The 20,065-nt window shown below is 44.7% G+C and overlaps 1 protein-coding gene across 2 annotated transcripts in view; it reads left to right on the top strand.

Moving 5' to 3' along the window:
* Masp1 (MBL associated serine protease 1) overlaps window positions 1–20,065 on the top strand; it is a 63,950-nt gene that overhangs the window by 32,839 nt on the left and 11,046 nt on the right. The window contains exons 6-11 of one of the 2 annotated variants that reach the window (XM_027951517.2): window positions 1,474–1,621; window positions 2,983–3,101; window positions 4,129–4,207; window positions 10,326–10,463; window positions 12,140–12,214; window positions 16,791–19,185. In XM_027951517.2, the coding sequence (XP_027807318.1) occupies window positions 1,474–1,621; window positions 2,983–3,101; window positions 4,129–4,207; window positions 10,326–10,463; window positions 12,140–12,214; window positions 16,791–17,674 (1,443 nt within the window). In that variant the 3' untranslated portion in view covers window positions 17,675–19,185. Of the gene's footprint in view, window positions 1–1,473; window positions 1,622–2,982; window positions 3,102–4,128; window positions 4,208–10,325; window positions 10,464–12,139; window positions 12,215–16,790; window positions 19,186–20,065 lie in introns of those variants that run through there. The other variant, XM_027951518.2, reaches the window with a different exon arrangement.

Here is a 20,065-nt window from a genome sequence, read left to right as displayed (position 1 = left end):
TGTAGACAGAAAACCCAGAAGATTCACTTGGGTTCTTTGATTAGGGTTTCCCTAGATGGAAATCAAAGTGTCAACTGGATGGGATTCGAACCTTGAGGCTCTGGGGCAGAATCCCATTTTCAGGGTCATTTTAAATTATTAACAGATCCTTGTAGTTGTAGGAATAAAGTTCATTGCTGCTGTAGGACTGAAATCCCATCTTCTTTCTGATGGCCCAGAGTTCCTCTTAGCATCTAGAAGCTGCTCTCAGGTCCCTTTCTACTGTCCCCTAGGGGATAAAAAAACAACCTCTTCTTCCATGTAAGAAAACATAATCACAAAGTAACACCAGGGGTGAAGGTTATGGTACTGTCTTAGAATTCTGGCTACCACACAGAGTTCCCAGAGCTATGCACGGGAACCTCAGCTAGTCACTTTACTTTCTGGGGCTTCACTTTTGCCCCCTCTCCATGATAAGATGAAGATGCTACCCAAGATTGTGGAAGTCACCAAATGCTACCTAATGGGTCCTGGTCCTGGTCCTCAGAGATGGAAGGAAAAATGCACAGGAAGAACCCAGGACTGGGAATGGGGGACTCTGGATCAGCCCATACTTCCTGCTGCCCTCTCTCCTTCTCCACTGCCTCTGTCCCAGTCAAGCCCCATCACCTCTCCTGTGCTCAACTGCAAAACTCCCCAGCTGGTTTTCTTGCTTTCACCCTCACTCTATATAGTCTATTTACCCATAGTCTTGAGAGTTAAAAAAAAAAAAAAGTAGATTGGATCAAGATTTCACTTGGAATTACACATAAATTCCTCAACACAATGTGACCCTTGCCTGCTCTTCCAACCTCAGGTCGTGCCACTCCCTCTGTCCCAGCCTCATGGCTTCCTTCCTGTGCTCCACACTTGCCAAGCTCGTTCCCACCTTTGGCCTTGGCCTTTTCATAGCTATTTTCTCTGCCTGGAAAATGCTCCTCCCTCCTCCTCTTCAAACAACAGGCTCCTACTCACCCTACACATCAGATTCAATGTTACTTCACCACGAGGCCTTCTTTGAGTACCCATTTAAAGTTACTAGCTATTATACTACTGTCTGTTATATAAATGGTGGCAGAGATACCTGTGTTATGTTGCTTATTGTTTTTTTTATCAGTCTCTCTTTACTCGACTGCAAATTCTTTGACAACAGAGAGCTCATCTGTTTTGTGTACTGGACAAGGCTATGTCCTCTGAGCCACAATAAGTTTGTCTTTGAGCAGAGGATTATTAACCTACCTTGTCCACTTCCTAGGCCATTGTAAATTACAAAATGAGAGAGTGGAGATGAACTGTTGGGTGACTGGAAAGGCCCATTCAAACCATAAGTGAAAATCATGGATTCACCCGGAGGCTTCCAGAAGACTCCAGAGAGCAGTGCAGAAGAGTTGCCTGCAGCAGTGCTCTCAGCTGCTCAGATTTGACTCTTCTCTTTCTCTGTATTGCCTTTCTTAGATTAAAGCTGGTTCAAAAGTTTTGGGACCCTTCTGTGGAGAGAAAGCCCCAGAACCCATCAGTACCCAGAGCCACAGTGTCCAGATCCTGTTCCGCAGTGATAACTCAGGGGAGAACCGGGGCTGGAGGCTCTCGTACAGAGCTGCAGGTAACTTCTCCCCTCTCACCTGAGTGAGCCTCTGTGCTCAACATTCACAGAGAGGGTGGTTGGGAGGGGATGCAGGACTGGAACTTCTCTGGTGACCTGATGGGACTCTTAGCTGAGAAATTTGGGACCAAGACATATGCTCTCTGCTGACTCAGTTTCCTACTGTAAAAGGGGCCCCAGCACATCAATGATGTTGAGTTTGAGCTAGACTGGAAGTTTTCAAAACTGGCTGTATTTCAGCATCGTGTGGGGAGACTTAAAAAAAAAATAGAAATCTTATTTCCTGAACCCCACCCCTCACACAGTGATTCACTAGACCTGGAAAGGGCCCTTTCAGCTCCAGCCTTCTCTAAGTCTGGGGCTGGAATTTGAGCATGGGCCTGTAGTTTCCAATGTTTCATTGTGGGCCCCTTGACTGGCAAAGCGTACAGGTCCCATTCCTCAGCTCCCCAAGGCAGCCAGTCCTGGCTCAATCCTGATAGAGGCATTTGACCCAAGAGGTCTGTAATAACTCAAGAAGAAAGAGGTGGACATCAGCCAGGTGTGACTTCATAGACCCTGAAACCCTGGCTCTGCCTGCACTAGCCTATCCAGTGCCCAGTCTGGGGAGAGGAGTGAGCAGGAAATTAACAAAAGAGAGTTTGTCCAGGAAAAAGTGTCAGGGATAAGCTCCGGCCATGAGGATCTTGTCAGATTTAACCTTTTGAAAAGATGTCTCAGAAGTATATGATTCATAGTCTCTAAATGCTTTGAAGAAGGGTCTTGGGGAAAAAAAGGGGTAATTGGGGTCCTCTGCGTGGTCCAGTGAGTAAGACTTACAATGGAAGAGATTTCAGCTAAATAGGAAAACTCTGTTGATTTAATCCGAGGATTCCACATGTAGGAGTTATAGGTTTGGGAGGAATTGAGTTCCCTGTCTTATAGAAATGCAAAAAGATGTTGGGTGTCTACTGTGGAGAATGTTGTAAAGAAAACATCAGGACAGTGTTGGAGTCAATGACACTTAATATTCCACCCAACCCTGAGTTAGCTCTTCACTGACTCTTGGGATCCAGAGTTATTGCAGTGGCTCGACTTGACAATAAAGAATTTGAACTAGCAGAATTTATGCAGTGATTCTAAAATAATATAGTCCATGTAAATCATGAAGTCATCTGGCCAACCATCTAATTTTAATAATAAGCAATCGGGGGTGGGGGCTTGCAATTTGGAAAGTGACTTGCTTCTGGTTTCGGAGTAAGTCTGCGTGCAGTTCTGTCATTTCCCTCCTCCCTCAGGCCTTGCTCTGTGGGTCTGGCCCTCTACTGCCAGACTTTTCCTCTGTTTTCTTACCTGCTGTCCTTTCATTTGCTTCCTGCCAGGAAACGAGTGCCCTGAGCTACAACCTCCTGTCCATGGGAAAATTGAGCCCTTGCAAGCCACATATTCCTTCAAAGATCAAGTGCTCGTCAGCTGTGACACAGGCTACAAAGTGCTGAAGGTGCAGCGCCTGCCTGGGTGAAGGCCAGAGAAAATCTCAAGAGTTCCCCAGGGCAGATGGGCTGCTGGAACTTGGCAGAGTGCCAGCACAGTATTTCCTAGCTGCCACAAAAGCCTCCCAAATGTTCCAGAAATTCTAAAGCATGTGTCCCAGATTGTCTCTCGCTTCTGGAAGTGACACAAAAGTCTTTTATCAGAGAATGGGCTGGCTTGGATTTAAAAAGCAAGTGGTGGGGGTGCTGTACAGCTCTCTAATCAGGGCTAACAACCTTAATAAAGTTCATCAGGCTTATGGGGGTAGGGTGGGGCCTGGAAAGGGAAATAATGGTTTTAAAGGTGACAGGTACTCCTTATTTTTCCACCGTCTGAGACAATGATTCTCTTACTTAGCTTTAAAAATTTATTTAAAAAAAAAAAGTCATCTCCTACATCTTAGTTGAGATTAATTAAAGCAATATCTTTGGGGTTGAAACTGAGGCTTGGCTTCTTCTTTTTTTTCTTTCTTTCTTTTTTTTTTTTTTTTAATGTTCTCTATATGAGCCTAAAGTGCAGCCAAGCTAGAGGACCACTGTTCTCAAGGAATAGTTCTCAATGAAAGGTCCCTGGACCAGTAGTATCAGCATCACTTGGGAACTTACGAGAAATGCTAAGTCTTGGTTAGATCAGACCCACTAAATCAAAAAATTCTGAAGACACCGGCCAGCAATCTGTTTTAACAAGCCCCCAGGTGGTGCTGACCTCTTGCTCAAGTTTTAGAACCAGTCTCTGAAAAAGGAGACAAGGCTACAGTTATTCTTTCAGAGACAATTGCCCAAGGCCTCTTGTGCCTCAATTGCCTCTCCATGGTACGAATGCAGAATATGAGTTCAATATCTATGTTTTCCTTATCTTCAAACTTGGCCTTGGAGACTTGGGTGGAAAATCCCATTGAGGACAGTGAGGCTTGGAACTTGAGTTCATTTTTCTGGGAAGCAAACACTGACTCCACCCCTTCCTTCTTCCCACTCCCTTCTTTGGTTTCTTTCCAGGATAATGTGGAGATGGACACATTTCAGATCGAGTGCCTGAAGGATGGGACATGGAGTAACAAGATTCCCACCTGTAAAAGTAAGAAAAACAAATGGCTTGATTATAAGGATAATGAGTTCCCTCCTGCTGTTGGGATCAGACCAAAGATCACACCGGGGTGACAGCCTGGCAGGAAGTCTCTGAGAGGGATGGGTGGAAACTCAACAGACAAAAACAGTATTAATGCCCCTTTTAGCAGTAAGACTTTAGCATCCCCAAACAAATGTGGTTTTGTGTGTGGGGTGGGGGCAGTTTATTTTCTAAACACCATTTACCTCAGCCTGCAAACAGGTTGCCAGATTTGCTAGAGGAATACATGTCTCCAGGTCTAAAGCCAGCTCTGGCAATTGCTAATTCAGGAGACCAGTGTGGCACAGGTTCCCAGAGCTGAGTAAGCATATTAGTCTCTACATGGCCACCACCACCCATGGCCACTAACTCTTCTGAGTTGATTTGGAACTTTGGAAAAAATGACTGTGGGGTCAGCATAGTAGACCTAGTTGAAGCATGGAACACAACTCTTCACTGACTGTTGGGGTCCGAGTTCTTGCAGTGACTCTGACCCTGACCTATTCTGTGATCATGAACCAGATCCTTTACCTCGACTTGACAATAAAGAATTTGGACTAGCAGAATTTATGCAGTGATTCTAAAATAATATAGTCCATGTAAATCATCTATTGAGTTTTGTAAGAATACAGATTTCCAAACACTAGCCCCTCTCCCTCCACATCCAGGGCATTTCAATACAAGAGTAATAAGGACAGCGATTTTAGAAACTTATGTATGGCAACAGTGATGAGAAGAGGCACGCACAGTGACAGAAAGGGTCAGGAAGGAAGGAAGGAGGGCAGGGGTTTGCTTTAGAATGCAGAAATGAGAAGTCAAGAATTGGGGTTGGCCCCATTCATCCACATTTCAGGAGTGCTGTCCTATTCCTTTGTCTTAAATGGCTCCCATCCATCATGGAAGACAGATCTCTTCCCACTGCCCTTAGGAGGTGCTCTCAAGCCGCAGGGTTTCTGGAGGCAAAAGCCAGGCAGAACTGGAAGCAGAATGTGCTTGTTTCCTTTTTTATATGGTTATGTTGCTGCAGTCAGGTCCCAGTATGGGAAGAGAGGAGCATCGCATGACTTCAACAAATTTTCAGCAAACACTTACTGGAAGCCTGTGCAGACTTAAATCCAGAACTCCGAAGGAAAAGTTCAGGTCTAGATAGGAGGGACTCGACAGCTCTTCTTAGTAGTGGTATGACTGGATGCTGAGCAAGGCACTCACCAAGAGAGAGCAAGGGTCATTTTGAAAAAGGGAAAGGGGGATTTGAGATATTTAGGACAGAATCTGACAATTCTATCAGATGAGTGTCCCTATGCAATTTACTCATTTTCTGTTGGCCTCAGATTCTTTCCCTCAAGATTGCTATGAGAACTAACTGGTTTAATATATGTACCATGCCTGTAGAGTGCAGGAATAAGCAAAAGCTTAATAAAAGCTTATTTCTTTTTCAGCCCCCAGCATCACCCTTCACTACTAAAAGGTTTATTTTCTCTCAGACACACTTTTGGAAAGTAGGAAACATTATTAATAGTTTTCCCTGATGAAACACACACATACTTTGTGTTGTAATGAGAGCATTGATAGAGTAAGGCACTACAGTATTAGCACTATTTTGTGTGACTTATGCAACAGAATGCCTTGCCATGTTGTACTCAAGAAAACAGCCTGGATTAGGATGATGACAGCTCCCATGCAGACATATCCAGCATCTTTGCCTAATCAATACTTACTATGGCATTTCTCTATACCATGTACTATGCTAGATCCTATGGAAGATGCAAAGATAAGAGTGAGGAATTAAGAGGCATAAGGGGCTGGGAACAAACAATAAGTGTGCAGTATATGGTAAAGAAAGATGCACCAGAACAGGAAGTGGGAATTATGGATGATTGTCCCAGCCCTGACTTCACTTTGCTGTGATGACAAGTCCTGGTATTCTCTGAATTCTAACTGTCAAGTGAGGGTTTAGAATAGATAAATGCAAATCTCCCTGCAGGGAAAGAATCTATAATCCTTAGGAGCCAGCGAGTATGAGTGCAAATTCTCAGAATGGTACAAATTCAACAGTCCCAAACTGTCCTTCACACTGGCTGTTCCTAACCTGCATTCTTAATGGATTCTGATGGAATGGTTTCTGTATTTCCTGCAAGAACTGTTTCTGCTTTGCTTGCTAACTTTTCTCTCTCTCTTTTCTTTCTCTCTTTTTCTCTTCCTCTCTCTGCTTCCTTTCTCTGCGTCTCCTGGTCCCACTTTGACTTCACCATGGTGACAGAAAGCGAGATCGATTTGGAGAGCGAACCCGAGTCAGAGCAAGTGACAGAGTGAATGACAAGAACCCCACACAGTGCAGACATCCAGGAATGGATCACTCACAAAGACCCCGGGGTCCCAGAGCTGCTCCACCCCTCCCCACCCACCAACACTCCATTGCCCGCTTCAGTGTGGATTAGGATGGAGGCTGAGCCCCGCCACACAGCCCCAGCAGCGGGAGCCGCTGTGCTATGAGAATAAATTATCCCCTTGAGGGTTTGGTCACCACTCAAAATTACTCCAGAAAATGATAAAAAGACAGTGGGAAAATTTTTTTAAGGATCTGTAAGTGGATTGTACTCTTCTCAAAGGAAAAATGCCTTCAGTTCTAGAAACACAAGATTTAATGCCCAGTCATGTGGCCTTGTGGCCAACCAGATCGAAGTGGGCACTGGTTTCTGATCTGGTTCACATTTCAAGTTCAAATAGGCCAGAATGCTAGTCACTTGATGACATTAAACTTTTTATTTGTTGTTACCTTTTTAACCATGAGTAGCTAAAATGAGTAATAACCCAGTGTGCATTTTTGAGAATCTGGGTATTTTCTCATTCACAGAAGTATTCCTTCCACCCATACATCACACAGAGCTAAAATTCCATCATTACAGGTGCGTTCCCCTGGGGATTACAAGTGTTGTGTTTCCTAAAATTCACTGACAACTTTAAAAGGATAGGAAATGCTCGTGAAAGCAATGGTCCTCAGCTCTGGGACCACAGACATCACTAGGTTATAAACAATGATGAAGAAAGGGCTGAGATCAGCAGCCTGGACAAGGTCTGGACACAAATATTAAAGAAGCCCTGAATTGGAGGGTGGCTACCTATCGATTTTAAGATTAACTGGCCACTTGGTGAAGACAGAACCCTGCAAGTATAGACAATGAGCAGTCTGGAGTCTGAGGTGCCATCCTAGGGTAGAGACAACTCTGAGAGGAGATGGGCTAGCTACTAAAGACAAGTGCCAGCTGAATACATGTTTGTAAGCCCACAAAGTATTAACAGACTTCATACTTAGTGTAATAGAATCACAATGTAAGAGGAGAGTTGATACTTGCTCAAATAATTGCAATATCAGAGAACATAAGATCATGCCACCAAAGAGATATGAATAAAGAATTCCAGAACAAGGTAGCTCCCCTGTCCAGTTAGAAAGATTAAAAATGGCTTTCAAGAAGAACTAGTTTTCTGACCAAGGCCTCTGGGGTAGCCACATGGACACAGAGTGTCCCAAGCAGCAGTATGGCATGGAAGTGGAGGCAGAAGTGACACAATGATGGGTCTGGTGACATTGGAAGATGGGCACACTGAGCGGGGGAAGAAATTGGAAAGGGGACTGGGACCTCATCTCTGGACTGAGTGCCAGGGTGAGCAAATTGTATAGAGTTCCCTAGGAAGTCCCCAGATTATGGTAAAGAGACTCAGAAGCATCTGCAGACCAACGAAGGTGTATCTGGAGGAGAATAAACAGCAGACAGAGAGGAGAGTGGAGACGGGGTATAGGGTGGTGTCCCCCATGCCCCAGAATGGTGAGCAAGGAAATGGGAGAGAGAAGTGTGTTTGGATTCCAGGGTGTGGAAGTGGCCAGAGAAAATTCAGGAGGACCCTTTCTAAAGCAAAGATGGCCTCGCTGAGGATGCAGGATCTACACCCACTGGTTGTGCCAGGCAGAGTTGCTCAGGGCTCTTGTGAGGAGAGGTTGCCTCAAGGTCCCTGAGATACATGGGTTTTAACCTCATTGTACACTTGGGAAGAAAAGTGTGCCCTTTCCTCACTCACTAGCTGACCAGACTCTTTCTTTTCCAATGGACATGGCCCCCCTCTCTGTGGTTGTAGGACCAGTTGTATCAGTGGGCAGAGTTGCTTCTCTGGAGTGCAGTGAAAATAGCCCCTCTACCCAGAAAATATCTCCCCACCAGCACCAGCCACACAAGTCCAAGGACTGCCCTAGAATTCTTCTACTAGAAGCCAGGTAGTTAGATCTTGATGATGCTTTAAGACAAAGGAATTGCTAAAAAGTTAAGGGAGACAAGAATGATCTCAATATGTAGGTACCAGTCAATGGCATTTCCTAAAGAGGCGGGAAAGTCCACTTGGAATCTCAGAAAAAAAAATAAAACTATTTGTAATTTTAAATAATAAATATTATTACTTCTTATTATCTTGGCATTAACCTTTGCACATTTATCTCACAAACTATAAGAGTGTTTCCAGTTTGGGGTGATCAAAAGAAAGTGGAAACAATTTGCCCAAGGGGACTGGAGCCCAGTTTTTTTTTTTGTATTTTGCCTTCGTTGTGGATAAGAAGGACACACATTTATTCCCTTCCTTCATCCCTTTCCTCAAACCTGGAATCATACATGTTTTAAGTTAGTTGACTCCATAGTCAATTTAAAAAGATGAATTTGAAGCCCTAAAATTAAAATCACAAAGTCTGATTAGCACTCGGGGTAAGTCTCTCCTCTCTATTCCCCAAAGTGAACAAGTGATATTCAGGAGAGGGAGGAACTTTGCAAATTTCATCAGGATTCTGGAAATATTGACAAGAAATGTTCACCACTAGCCAGCTAATATGTAACATAGGCCATTTAACATAGGGCATTTAAACAATCCTGAGAAACTATCAATACCATTTACTAAAAGATCACTGAGTTTAAGATCTCGTTCTCACTCTGACATTCACTCACTGGGTGACTTTAGAATAAATAGCCAAGTCTCCTCTCCAGGCTTATGGGCAAAACAAAGAAGATATTCTAGATGGCTACCACCAAACTCCTGCTACACCAGTCTCCTTTCCATCTGTCAAACTCTATGATTCCTCTAGGATTCTTCAACTTTGGCATGGGTTGTTATGTCAAATATGAAGATTTCCTAAGAAATGAGCAGCATTGTTTAAAGGATCCCCTAAGAAGACGTTGATGAATTGGGCCCTTAGCCTCTGATGTGGCCATGAAGAGGTGCCCTGAATCTGAGCTGACTCATGCTGAGATCCCTCAGGGCCAGCAATTCCCCTAAGACCTGGCAGGACTGAGAAGCTCCCCAAAAACCATCTCTGAGGAGCAGGCATCTTTGGTCATGTCTTATGCTGTGACTACAACCAGCCCCAATATCCAGCTACCAAAAACTGGAGAAAATTGGAGACTAAGATTTGATTCACCCATGACCCTCTTCTGCCTTCTGTGGTGGAGCAAGCTGCCTGTAGAGAGCCAGCAGGGTGGGGCTGTGTACTCATGCAGGAACTGGGTTTTTTATTTGTTTGGGTTTGTTTCTTTTTTTTTTTTTTTTTTTTTTTTTTTGGTATGTGTGTGTGCGCCAAGCTCTAATATGAGCAAATTAACTGATCTTAGTCAGCCTGTGGTTGGGACTGGAAGAATGGAAGATTCTTTGGTTCAGATCAGCCAGAATTTTCAAACTGAGCATGGGCTTCATGCTTGGGCAGAAGTAGCAGAAAGGATTTCACAATAGAACTAGAAGTCGGGGAAAGAGGTTATGGTAGGGAAGAGACTTGGATCTCCTTAAATCTCAGCAGAGTTGTCTCTACTCTGAAATTGACACTGGGCCAGGTGAGTTGATCATAGAGTAATGTCATGATGGAAAGACCCCAAAAGCAAGGGCACTGGGAGCTGCAGAGGTTGGACCCTGTACAATTCCAGGGGCATCCTTGACTTATAACTTTGCTTTCTGGAGTTGTGCTCATTGCATAACCTGCACATCTGTAGAAGAAAAAATCCAACAGATGGTAACAAGAGGAAGAGCAAAAGATAGTTAAGAGGTCTCACTGCTTCTCTCTTAGTTGTAGACTGTGGAGCCCCAGCTGAGCTGGAACATGGACTGGTCACCTTCTTCACAAGGAACAACCTCACCACATACAAATCTGAGATCAGATACTCCTGCCATCAGCCCTATTACAAGATGCTTCACAACATCACAGGTGAGCGCTCCATACTCTCCCCCTCCCACCTCACCCTCTCTGGGCCTCTGGATAGGCTGGGAGCTGAAATCACTCTGTAAGGAACAACTGCTCATAGGTATGGGGTGCTCAATAATGCAAAAATTGTCCTCTCACACATCACCTCATCTGATACTCATGCATGAACTCATATTATTTTGTCCATTTTAAGATGCAGAGACTGAGTCTCAGGACCAATACCCTGTCCTTTTCTTTCTTTTTTTTTTTTTTTTTATCCTCTCATTTTAATCTAGCCCAGATTCTACCAATGAGCATAGATCTTTTAGGAGCATAAAGGAGTCAGATAGAACACAGCAAAGGGAAGATTTGAGAACCTAATGAAAGCCTGGAATGTCCCAAAATGAATTGCTACATGTTGCCTGAGGCTGAGTTGAGGTTTCCAGAAAATGCCCTGTGTCTCCACTTCAGCCAGTCTCTGCCTTGGTTTCTGGCTGATAACATATGACCAAACTAGAGCCATTTGGCAAGCCTACTAGGAATCTTCCTTCAAAGACCTGTTCTTATTTTATGCACAGGGTCCAGGTGGAGTGGGGAATGGGGAGCAGATCCATCTGTCTCCCAAGGTAGCCCAGTGTATGCCCTGACCAAGACTCCAACACAGTTGGAGCTGTTCCAGTCCAGGTCTCATCCATACCACCTGCCAGGCTCCTGGCTACCCCAGAGGTCAGACAGAAGCTCACAGGCCAAAGGGTGAAGGACCACCAGTGGCCAGTACACTGGTCACAGTGAAGGTTTGGGAAGAGACATATGTGGTGATATGTCCCACCTTACCCTAGAATGAGTCTTTGAAGCCTCCCAACACCCTCATGCATAGTCACAGTCCTAGCAGAAAAGAGAACCTCTCAGAGATGGAAAGGCCCATCTCTGCCTCTATGGAAAATGAGCACTAAGAAAACTCTCGCTGGTCATGGTGGCACATGCCTCTAATCCCAGTGGCTCAGGAGACTGAGACAGGAGGATCATGAGTTCAAAGCCAGCCTCAGCAAAAGTGAGACACTGAGCAACTCAGTGAGACCCTGTCTCTAAATAAAATACATAAAAAGGCTGGGGATGTGGCTCAGGGGTAGAGTACTCTCTGAATTCAATCCCCAGTACCAAGAATAAAGAAAAGAAAACTCTCCTAATTTCTCTAAGTCTCCAAGAACTCACTTTTCAACAAGGAACAGTGATACAGCTCACAGAGCTATTGTGAGACTCAAATGAGAAGGTGGACAGAAATGTGGCTTATTAAAGGGTTTAAGTACTGAGAGGCATGTGTGCTGCAGAGAGCTGTGTGAACCAAAGTCTCTGTGATTAATGAGAGGGAGAAAACTGCCAAGGGATGGACAGCCCAGGGCAAGCAGCCTCAAACCAGCAGGAGTCAGATTGCACAGAGCGCTGGACACCACGAAGAGTGTGGAATTTATTTTTGAGGACAGTGAGGATCCACTGGTAATTGAACTGTGGTTAGATTCCCATTGTAGAAAGATCCTGCAAGTTGCAAAGAGGATGGGCTCATGGAAAATGATATCAGAGAGGCCATTTGAAAGAATTTTTACAATAATCCACATTAAAGGAATTAAAAATCCAAACCTATTTTCCATGTGCTACACATCAATCATTTTTTTTCTCTTCTCCACCCTTTTTCACTCATGTAGGAATGTATACCTGCTCTGCCCAAGGGGTCTGGACAAATGAATTACTGGGAAGAAGCCTGCCCACCTGCCTTCCAGGTACCTTACCCTCCAAGTCTTCTGTCTCGAAGTCTCCCATTCAAGGCCCTAGAGCCCCAGGTGCTCTGGCTGTTAGCAGATGCTGAAAGGGAAGATGCTTTGATTTTTTTTTTAAGAGATGTCTTCAGAAGGTTGAAGGTCAGAGAAGCCTAGTCTCACACCTTCTCAAACTAACTAGACTCTATATTCAGCCTGTTCTTCTGTGCAGGAACCCCCTGTTGCCTTTCTGTCCAATTCCACTCCCTTTCCACCAGATTTTTTCATCCAACACAATTTGTGTATGTGCCCCTCATGTTGTGCCAGAGAAATCAAGAGAGCAGGCACCCTGTCCTCAAGCACTCACCAGGCTCCAATAAGAAACAACTGTAGGACAGAGGAAGATGTTCTTACAAAGAATAATGCATGCAAGTCTTTTTGATCTCTGCCTTCCCTGTGTTTTATCTGCAGACCCCACTTTAAAATGGAAAGAGAAGTTGGTGGTAGCAGGAAGTGTCACTGTGCATATAGTTTGGGGGGATATTTTCTTTAGCGCTAAAAGTATGGATGATTTACATTTTAGGCAATGTGCATATTTAAATAAACTTCAGAAATCATAGCCCCAAAATGCACACAGGAGGGTTAAACAAATAACTCACAAAAATCAAATTTAATATTTACAACACAGTAATTTATACATATTTAATTTTTTAAAAAAATCAAGTATAGCACTAATTAAATGATACATCATTCCAGGTAGCATTAAAAAAATTGAAAATTAATTATCCTTCTCTGATTCCATATGCATATTTGCATGAACAGCAGGAGCTATTGTGAGACTCAAATGAAAAGGTGGACAGAAATGTGGCTTATTTTATCCGTAGTATGCTGAAGCTGAGTAGCCTTTGTATTTCACTGAATTACAGCATTGGGTAAACTAAGAGTATAAGGGAAATGGCACACATTCACTCGGTGGGCTTCTAGATGTTAGGTTAGATGTTAAATGGAAGGCCCAGGAGTTCTCTACCATTGATTCTTATGAAGTGAAGAACATATTTACATTTGAGAGTCAGTTTTCAGCCATCACAGGTGCCATGGGATCCCAGAGAAAGAGGAATTGACTACACTTTATAGTGAGAGGTGAGCACCAGGAAGGAAGACTTCACATAAGAGGTCTCATGCCTAAGAAAGAATCTGTGAAGAGGGAAAGAAAGAAAGGTCATCTTGGTCCCATTATGCTCTCCCACTCACCTCAGTTTGGCTTGGCCATGAACATACTCAAGGACTCCAGGTGGTGAAGCTTCAGAGAAGAGGAGAATAGTGGAGATGTGGTAAACTAGAGGTTCAGTTTTCTCTTTTGCTAAAAAACTAATGTCAGACAAAGGAAACCAGGGGTGATTTCATCCTGGGAGGCCATGTTGCAACACTCAGAAGGGAAATGCACTGGGCTAGGAGTCACAGGCCTGGGTGGTACGCCAGTGCTGCTGCTTCCTAACTATCATCCTTAGTAAGTAATCTCGCCTCTCTAGGAATGGATTCCACACCTCAGAAGTAAGGGAGCCACACATACTTTGAGATACACCACATTCTATGACTCGTAATGGTTATTACTCTTTATGTTTATACAAAGGATCTGGGATACGATGAGTCATGAAATTCTCTTAACACCTAGAGTTGGCCAAACTACCATGTACCATTGGATCAGGCTGGAAATTTCCAAATTCTTTCCTCTCAAAATACTGAGACATGGAACTGAGATGCAAACCAGGAGGGAAAGAAAGCCATTTTATCTAGCACCATAACCTTTCAGGGGGGCCTACTAATCAAATATGAGCTGCCCCTTTGCTTTTCAGATAAAACTTAGAAAAGTGAGGATCATAGTGGTATAATGATTTGTGCAAGGTTTCCTCCAGAGACTTAGCAGCAGAACTGGAGGATGATCCTGAAATTTTTTATGTCAACACAAGTATTTTAGTTGGCTTTTTTGCTGCTCTGACTGAAAGACCCAACCAGAACAACTGTAGAGGAGGAAAAGTTTATTTGAGGTCTCACAGGTTCAGAGGTCTTAGTCCATAGAAATCTGGCTCCATTCCTTGGGGCTTGAGGTGAGGCAGGACGTCATGGTGGAAGAGTGTGGCAGAGGGAAGCAGCTCATATGATGATCAGAAAGCAGAGACTTCACTCACCAGATATAAATATATACCTCAAAGCCATAACCCCAATGCCCCACATCCTCCAGCCACATCCCACTTGCCTCCAGGTACCACTAAGTTAATTCCATCAGGGATTAATTCACTGATTAGGTTAAGGCTGTCATAACCCAATCAATTCTCCTTCAAACCTTCTTGCATGGTCTCACACATGAGCTTTACAGGGACACCTCACATCTAAACCATAACAATCAACAATGTTAAGCTCTTTTTGAGTCAGTCATTTTTTATGCCATCCTCATGCACTCAGAGTCCTGGAATGTCACCTTTTTATTCTAAGGGTCCTTCTTCAGTGCTTACCATCCTGTAGCCCAAATCTGGCTTTAGCACACCAAAGCTATACCATTTCAAGAATAGTCCTTTGTCTCAGAAAAGTCTGGGAGGAGAAGGGCAACAGCCAGTAATGACTGCATTTCAGCTGGGTACAGCGGCATGCCCTATAGTTCCAGTGACTCACAGGTTTTTAAGGCAGGAGTATTGCTTAAGCCCAGGAGTCTGGGGCCAGCCTGGGCAATATGGCAAGGCCCCATCTTAAAAAAAAATCAAGAATGACCCCATTTCAATGATCTCTTTCAAAGACTTGTTGTATCATTCAACCTCATGAAAAGACAAGGGCATATCAAGGAGGAAAAAGAAGCTGGAGTCAGGAGTAATGGGTTCTACTTCTTTCTCTACCACCAATGATTTTGAGTATATTATTGGCCTTTTCTAACCCTCTATTTTTCCATCTGTAAATTAGCTACCCTCAGAGGTTGCTCTGTTCTGACCTTCTATGACCTGGGGTTTGCCTCTTTGGAGGAAGGTACCATTCAGTGCTGGCCAGGGGCTTTGTAGTGACCATGAATTGAGCTACAGAGGTGTGCCTTACCAGATGAGGATCTTTCAGTGCTAAGAGAATTGTTACACAGGCCAGGCATAGACCTGCCTTGAGATATCACCTTGTAGGCTGCAGCTTCCAATGGGAGGCTAACCTTGAAAGGCCAGGTCACAGAGAGTTACAAAGCCCCATCCACATCTGACCTGGGGTGAATGTCAGAGTGCTCCAGCATTAAACAAGAAGCATTTGTTGTCAGCATCCAAATAACATTAGGCTGTTGAAAACCCTCCCTCCCAAAGTCACCAAGATACAAGAAAACTCAAATGTCCCTTGGTCTCTGAAGGATTGTTGAGAATATCCAGGGCCAAGGAGTATAGTCTGGCCATTTACAACCATAAGGGGACCTTCACACACCAGACCTACCTCCCAGACAAAAGCACCCTGTCCTTGTGTGCTTGTTCTTAGCCAGTGGGAGGGCTAGTTCTGAAGACCCACTGCTCATGAGCCAGAGGCATTTGGCTGCAGGAGGCCGGTGGTGCATGTGCATGCTCGGGGTACAACTCAGTGGAATGAAGTTTGCTCAGACCTTTCTCCTTCCCTTGAAGGTACTACAGGGCTCCTGGGTGCAATGATGTGTGGTCCAAATAGGGCCCATGCATCATTGCTTGTGGATTATGCCACCTTTCCCCTACATACTATGTTCTGAGACTTAATACACAGGCATCAATGAGTCCTTTAGCCAGATGAGAAAAGGTTTGAGGGTCTACAACTAGGGTCTTAATATGTAAACTGTCTTAAGAATCCATTTAAGACCCTACTATCCAACTTGATAACTATGTCCTCTTGGGATAGTCTCTTAACTGTCTTCATCCATAAACTGGGGGTAGTCAGGGAAAATGAAATAAAAATCAAAGGAATTTGGAATTTGAAAATTCTTGAAGATCATCTTGACCAACTGTTTCATTTGGCGAGTCAAAAACTGAAATTAAGAGAGAAAACGTTCTGATTCAAAGTAGCATGGAAATAGAAAGACCAGGTAAAGGCTCCAAGCATCTTGGTACCCAGTCCAATAACTATTAGAGCTTGCTAGATTGTCTTTTATAATACTTCCATTTCTCTGTGCCCATGAAGATGGAGAGAAAACTTGTAGAAGTTCTTCAAGTGCCCACAGTATGAACAACTTCTGGGATATGAAATACCTTTTTAGGGAAGAAAGGGGATAAGTGGATACTGCTAGGGATAGTCCTGGCTAAAGATGGTCCAGGCCAAAAGTAGTCATAGCCAGAGGTGGTAATTCAAGAGAGAGATGGCCCAAGCATGAAATGATCTGGTCCAGAGAAGGTTCCAACTACTGGGTTGTCATCTCTATGGGAGATGGGCCATCCTATAGAGACCTAGATACAAACTGTCCCAGGACAGAGCTCTCCCAGGTTAACATGACTCAGACAGGTTAGGGTACCACGGTGGCATAATCCACAATGGGTAAGATATGAATTTTTCTTAGTGCCTCTTTTCAAATGGTAGTCCTAACCAGTCTTTATCTCTTGTCCCCACTCCCTCCTTCTCCTTATAGTGTGTGGCCAGCCCTCCCGCTCCCTGCCAAATCTGGTCAAGCGGATCATTGGAGGCCGGAATGCTGAGCCTGGCCTCTTTCCATGGCAGGCTCTGATAGTGGTAGAGGACACCTCAAGGGTACCAAATGACAAGTGGTTCGGGAGTGGAGCACTACTCTCTGAGTCTTGGATTCTCACGGCCGCTCACGTGCTGCGTTCACAGCGCAGAGACAACACAGTGATACCGGTCTCTAAGGAGCATGTCACTGTCTACTTGGGCCTGCATGACGTTCGGGACAAATCAGGAGCTGTCAACAGCTCAGCTTCCAGAGTGGTGCTCCACCCAGACTTCAACATCCAGAACTACAATCATGACATAGCTCTGGTGCAGCTGCAGGAGCCTGTACCCCTGGGACCCCACGTCATGCCTATCTGCTTGCCAAGGCCTGAGCCTGAAGGCCCAGTCCCCCACATGCTTGGCCTGGTGGCCGGCTGGGGCATTTCCAATCCCAATGTGACAGTGGATGAGATCATCAGCAGTGGCACGCGAACCTTGTCCGATGTCCTTCAGTACGTCAAGTTACCCGTGGTGCCGCATGCTGAGTGCAAAGCCAGCTATGAGTCCCGCTCAGGCAACTACAGCGTCACAGAGAACATGTTCTGTGCTGGCTACTATGAAGGTGGCAAGGACACATGCCTTGGAGATAGTGGCGGGGCCTTTGTTATCCTTGATGACTTGAGCCAGCACTGGGTGGCCCAAGGCCTTGTATCCTGGGGAGGCCCTGAAGAATGTGGTAGCAAGCAGGTATATGGAGTCTACACAAAGGTCTCCAACTATGTGGACTGGCTGTGGGAGCAGATGGGCTCCTCACAAGGTTTGGGAGAGCTCCAGGTGGAGCGGTGAGCTGACTTACTTCCTCAGGGTCTGTCTACCCTGCCCCAGCTCAAGTGAGACTACACCACACACCTCCAACAGCACACTCCATGTTACTTAACAGACCAAATAGAATGGAACACAGTGACCTACTGGGGCACTCATCCTCCTAAGATGGACCCCAGGACCCTGAGAGGCAGCAGTGTTGTATAAGGAAAAGGTTCTAGGCAAGAGACCAGGGTCCACGACCATGGTCAATTCCATTCCCCTCACTGGCCTTCACTCTTTCCAGCAATACAATGGGAAAGCTGGACCAGAAGACCTCTGGGCCAATCTAGCACTCCTCTCTGGCAAGCTTTATCCCATGGCCTTTATTCACTCCTAATTATATATCAAACCTATTGGGCCCACTGTTGGTATATTTGAGCTTGATTATTAGGAAATGATTCCTTGCATTGAACTTAACTCTGCATTCATATTTTGACCCAGCTCTGCACTCTGGGCCTATATCAAATCCACTCCCTCCTCTAGGAGAAAACCATTCAGGTTTGGGGGATAGAGATCATAAACCTGGGGGCCTTCCTCTCTAGTAAAATAACTTGGAGCACTTTTGCTCCTAGGATTCCTCTTCAACCTTCTTCCAGTCCAAGCTTCATCCTTTATATTCCCTATTAAAGAAATGTCAAGGACAAAGAGAAAACCTGTGACTGAGGAAGACAATAGCAGTAGGAGGGTCCCCAAGCCCGTTGAATTCCTACTTTCAGCTCAGAACATCACTTGGGCCCACATGCCACTCCTGAATGGCTGACATCCCAGGCTGTCAATATGTACCACTCCAGACAAGTGAGAAGCAACCTTTCATCCCTGAAATGAGTCATCTGAAAAGACTACCTGAGCCCTGAGAGCAAATGTGGAGACTTGGCTGTTACTTGGGGAAAAGAGAAGGTGCACATTGTATCCCACTGTGCTTCTGGACAGGAAAATGGAAGAAAGGGTGAACTCAGGACTCTAAGATTCACCTATGTCCTGCTCTATAGCCATGGGACCTAGCTCAACAGAGAATTACCCAGCAGGATATTCAGAGAGATCCAGTCCTGTGCTTTCTGGGAACCAGAGATCAAGAGAAGCAGAGACTCATTGGTGACAGTGAAAAGAGGGGAGAGCCATGAATGCTGGTTTCTAGCCCTGTCTCTGTCTCCAACTGGCACTGGCTATAAATCCTTTGACAAATCATTTTCCCGTTGAGCCTCAGTTCCCCTATCTGCAAGGGAAGTCATAAGAGCCCCTTAGGGTTTTTCCATCTCTTGCATTCAGCACTTCTCTGATTGCCAGAAGCCTGTCTCTGGCTGTCACAGGCTGATTGTGCCCCCTCAGAGCTCTTTTCCCTGGGAATCTTCATCAGACAAATGCAGCCAGAGAACAATTGGGAAATGTTCACTTTCCCAGTCAGTTCATAAAAACACACTCCTATACCTATGAATGGTGCATGTAGAGAATGCTATATTTTGTATATTTAATATCACATGCTTTGCTACTCTGTAAGGGGCCTCTGCACTCTGTCTCAGCTGTCAGGGGTCCAAAGTGGAAATAAACCCTCTGTGGATAACCAATAGCCTTAGTTTGGGAGTTTTGTTAATGTTGTTGAAGTGTGACCATTTGTTTTGATTTTTTAAATTGGCCCCCTCATTAAACCAAAATTTCCCCTGTTACAGGAAAAACAAAACAAAACAAAACACTTATGGCATCTGGGCATCACCCAAGAAGAAGTGTCAAAGAGAGGACTTTGTTATTGATATGTTCCCTTCTCAGAGGGTGCACGCTCCTCCATTTAAGTGCCTGTCATTTGAGTCCTTGGCTTCAAAGAGCTCACACTAGCGCGGGAGACAAAGTTGTGTTTATCTAAGTATTAAACAGGCAAAAGGAGGTGGACATATAAGAGAAATTGCTATTTAAATATCATGGGAACTTAATTAAAGGAAGATGTGATTTCATACAGCTAGAGGGGATCAGAATGGCTTTGCAGAAACTTCAAAGATGTACTTGGTGATGGGTAGGAAGAGGTAGAGTCGGCAATGTTATTAACCCAGGAAAGTGAGCCACATTTGGAGTGGAAGCAGTGTGCATCGAAGGAGTTGAAAGAATCTAAAAGCTGTACTCTGCACTCTGTCCTGTGACAAGGGATTTTCTAAGTTTGAAGTCTATCAATCAGAATCATGGGGTAGGGGTGCTTGTTATGAATGTAGATTGCTGGGTCTCACCCACTGAAAATTGAGAATTTGGCAGGTCTGAGAGCAGGTGGTGTGATGTGGAAAGTGGAGGGAAAGGGACTGAGCTAGGGAGAGTGGCTGGGAAACTACTGAGACTATCCTGGCAAGAGATGGGGAGAACCCACCAAACCAAGGAGCTGTGACAGTGCAAACA

This window comes from Marmota flaviventris, chromosome 8, assembly GCF_047511675.1.
Source record: "Marmota flaviventris isolate mMarFla1 chromosome 8, mMarFla1.hap1, whole genome shotgun sequence".
Classification (NCBI taxonomy): domain Eukaryota; kingdom Metazoa; phylum Chordata; class Mammalia; order Rodentia; family Sciuridae; genus Marmota; species Marmota flaviventris.
The sequence above is the reverse complement of the archived record's forward strand: the minus strand, read 5'-3'. Positions and strand labels throughout refer to the sequence as shown.